Raw genomic sequence first — 4412 nt, forward strand, 5'->3', positions numbered from 1 at the left:
TTCGGAACCTGAGGTAAAATAAATTTTGAGTTTAGATCTAAACCGTCCGATCTTCTTAGGCACGGATATTAATTGGTCTGGATTCTGATCGGACGGTCTTTATTTACCCAAATTCTGACCGCACGTCCCGGATCTGAATTGAAATATTCTGTTACCTCAGAGGTTTCGTACTCGTTGGTACTTGGAACTTGGAAGAAAGATAATTTGCGATTAGTCCTCATAACTTTGTGTTTTCCACGAAAGAGCCATTTCACCGGACGGCCGAGTACTAATTAATACTTGCGTAGAGATTTTTCCGTTTTATTTTTTTAAAGAATACTTCTTATATCATGCTTCTCTTTTAAAAAAAAAAAAAAATTATGTATTCGATGTCTGAGATGTAATGTTATTTTTTTTTATTTACCGTTGAATATTCATGTTATTTACTATTACATAAATTTTCAATGTTTTAAAAAATATATTTGTTTTTTGTCCAAATTACAAATTATCCTAAACTTGCTCTATTTATTCTTTGAAAGGGACCCATTTGCCCGGCTCCGTATCTTCTCAGGTACCTGGTTCAACACAATTGAAACGGATGATTCAGATTTATTCTCAGCCGGTACTTATTCCGGATGGTACAGAGGCAGTATTAATTGTGCTTTGAGATTCGTGCTATTTTAACCTCGTATCGCACTGCTGGTTGAACCGAGAAAAGTCGGACCCAAATTTTAAGTTGGTTCGGTCCATGAAGAAGATTGTTTGTCCGAGTATATGACCAGGAAAAATATGAATGCATTGGTCAGTTTTTAAATAAACCGGAAAATTGGTTCAACATAAAATCCCGGTCTTTTTTTCTTTTTGTATACTGGATGGATCTTTTTTGTTTCATTTTGTAATTCCAGATTATAAAAAAGAAAGTGTCAATAAAGGCAGATAAAATAAATAAGTATAATTAAAGCTTAATTCCTTCTGATTGGCGTTGTTTAATGTTAATTATTCCTGTAGACCAACCTTATCATAAATAAATAATTGATAATATCTGTTTTTTTTTAAATGAAATGGCAGAGGCTTCCATATTTTTAATTGATAATATATGTTAAGATGAAGAAGGCATGAGTTATGTGCAAATTAATTTTATTATTAAAAATATAAGAGATCTAAACTTAGGGATTTTGAATTTCATAGAACTCTCATTAGACAATAAATTGTTTATGTTTGAAATTAGATTAATAAATATGCAGTTATTTTTTAAAATATCTACAACATATATTTGTTGTCGAATAAATAAAATTTTAGTTTCTTCAAAAATATGAATACGAAATTGAAAAGTATTTTCAATCAAACAATGTAAATAAGTATAAAGCTTATTTCCTTGAAAAAATATTAATACAAGTTTTTGTTATTAAATAAATGAGGAGGGTTCAAATGCCCCATTGCTTCATGCCCCAATCGTACCTCAATATCATTATCTTTAATTTCAAAGTTCAGCAGACAATCTGAACTGCTCAACGTAATATTCACGTTAAAATATGATTGAAAACCGAATTTTATATTTTTTGAAAAAAAATTTACTATTTTTTTAAGATAAGTATAAAATCATTGTTTTTAAGGAAATTGTAGACCATCTAAAAACAATGATTTTGTACATATCTTAAAGAATAGTAAAAAGTTTCTAAAATATTTAAAATTTGGTCTTCAATCTTTTTTTAATGTGGATATCATGTTGAGAAGTTTGGATCGTCTGTTTGAGCTTTGAAATTGAAAATAATAATATTGAAGTATGATTGGAGTATGAAGCAATAGGGCATTTGAACCGTTCTCTAAATAAATAAAGGTTTCAAAAATGAATACATTAGAAAAAATGCAATTGATGAATTTTAATACTTAGATTTTTATTAAGTAACACGAAAAGACAAAATTTGACCCGTTAACATATAACTGATTTAATAGATTTAATACATCAAGAGTCATAATAGAAGTAAATAATTCCCAAGTAAATTTTATGCTAGCTCGGTTCGGAGTCGGTATATATATATTACCTCTGAATCTCAGAGCAAATTTGTCTACAAACTCCCTAGAAAGATAAATAATTGTATCACCATCCTACATCCCATAATTATCAAAAACAACAACCGTATTATATAATTACTTGTCAAAGGAGTACATCTTTGATGGTCTAACCCTAGTCACATTGAAAAATTGCAATACTTGAACCCATCTATCCCATCTCTTTAGCCTATGCACCGCCACCGTCTCCGGTATAAGCTCGTGAGAACACCTCCCGTTTGTGTCGGGGAAGTCGTACATACCGGGTTTCTCTGTTACTCTGTTCTTCCCTTTATTTCCCCATGTTAGCCATTGTCCTACTAATTTGTCTTCCGGCCCAACCTGAAAGTTCGATTAAAATCAATTAGCCGCACTATTAATTTCGGTTTTCAAGAATTTGAGTTGAACTGGTATTTCATTTTACAACTATATAAAAAATTTGTGTGTCTACTGTCTAAGATAAGAGAAAATTATCACATTAACATGGAAGGACAATGTAATCTGAGTTCAGTATCTAGTTGATGAGACTAGGTGTGCTCCTGAGACCAATTCAAGACACTATGGAGTTTTAGGGGTAGATTTGCACTTTTACTTCTTTCTTTCTCTAGACTTGCTTTATAATATAATGGAATGGCTTTTATGCCTATTTTTCAAAAAAAAAAAAAAAAAATTATTTCATCTTATTTTGCTAATGACTTGAATCATAAGAAAATATTATTTCATAATTACAGTTACTACGTTGTTTAATTGTTCATGTATTAGTTTGAGAGGGTGGCTATAAATCCAATGATAAATTTTAGAACTACAGGGATTAATTGGTGAAAAGCGTTTCCCCTCGGAATAACTCTCCAACATTCATGCAAAAAAAAAAAAAAAAAAAAAAGATAAAAAGTGACCTGGTTTTGGGGAGGAATATCGGAAACAGCGATCCACTGTACGAGATCCCATGAGAGAATAAAGCCCATTCCTGCCATGTACCCGGAATAAGGGTTATAACTTGTGCATGGTAGAACAAATCCGTAGTATAAATCATTTCTCTTCAATTTCTTTAGGGATTGTGAAAGTCCCTCTAATCTTATAAACACATCATCATCCGCCTGCTCAGTAAAATAAATGCACGGTAATTAATATTATTATAAGTGCATATATGTAATCAATATAAATTAAGCCTAATATATAGAATTAGACAAAAAATACAGGAAAAATAAATCATGTCCTAAAAAATGCAGATCAGTATATTTTTTGGTTCTAAATAAGTAACAAATTATGTCTACAGATTTTGAGAAGAAGAAAAAAAAATCAAGTGGCAAAATTACTCTTAAGCCCTCATGGCTTGATTGATTTTGTTGTATCAATTTAGAAATTAAAACATTAATTCTACCTACCTTCATAACATAGTCATATTGTTGCGGAAGTATTTTAGGCAGAGAAGAGAAAAACTCATAAGTCTTGCCGAAATTCATGTTCTCGGTGCAATTCAAGATGATAATATCATCAAACCGCAGAACCTCTAAAGCGATTAGAATGCGTTGCTCGACCTTTGTCAGTCTGCAAAAAACAAATTTGACGTGAATTTTCACGTCTGGCGGGTTTCGCTGGGCTCCATAGACCAAGCGAAGAAAGTGTCGATGACTGTGCGAGTCTGCACGCGTCAAAATGCCTATTAGGAGAGAGAAGTTTTGCTGAGCCGGCACAGGGCTAAACGAGTTGTGTACAGTTCTCGGGTTGAGGTTGAAGGTTAGGAGGAAGAGGAGGATAGAAAGAGCCGATAGAAAGAGGATCGAGTTGAGTAGCATGCATTTCGGCTTCATTGACACAAGCTTGAATTAATTTTGCTAGCTCTAAAATGCAAAGCTTGATTTGAGGGATGTTTTAAATTGAAACGAAAATGAAAAATGAATGAGAGAAAAATTGGGGATAAAGGGACATTGATGCCCATGATAAGCATGTCAAAGATGGTGTGAAGTTTGGCGTGTTTAAATTTTGATTATATTTTTCTCTATAAATGTTACTGGGTTTCTTTCTGAATAAATTTCTTCTCACTGGTTGTTCATATATATGTATTTAAAATTTGAATTGAAAAAAGATTTGGCGACGTGAGAAGAATGAGGAGCAAAGAGATTGATTGAGGTGCATGATAAGCTTGGTTAATTTGTAGTGGGAGTAGAAACGGAAATTTTGGCGCGTTAATTGCAGTTTCTTACTTTCTTAATTGAATATATAGTCGCGGCAAAAAAAACTACAGGCGAGAATCGAACTCGCGACCTTTCGCTCTCAAAATTAACTTCAAATTAAACAATATTTTTATTAGGGGTGTCAATGCCGTCCTTTTATCTGTTTATCTGATCCGTATCGTATTCGAAAATATGGATAGGATTTTTTTT

General features: G+C 32.2%; 1 protein-coding gene across 1 annotated transcript; it reads right to left on the minus strand.

Annotated features, from left to right (window-relative positions):
* Positions 1–2127: 2127 nt before the first annotated feature.
* On the minus strand, positions 2128–3839 carry LOC144572224 (uncharacterized). The gene is made up of 3 exons (XM_078321692.1): positions 3414–3839; positions 2925–3125; positions 2128–2370 (listed from the first exon to the last, which is right to left on the minus strand). Exons 1-3 carry the CDS (start codon positions 3837–3839, stop codon positions 2128–2130), a joined length of 870 nt encoding a protein of 289 aa, XP_078177818.1.
* Positions 3840–4412: the final 573 nt, after the last annotated feature.

Source organism: Carex rostrata, chromosome 20, assembly GCF_964058835.1.
Source record: "Carex rostrata chromosome 20, lpCarRost1.2, whole genome shotgun sequence".
Classification (NCBI taxonomy): Eukaryota; Viridiplantae; Streptophyta; class Magnoliopsida; order Poales; family Cyperaceae; genus Carex; species Carex rostrata.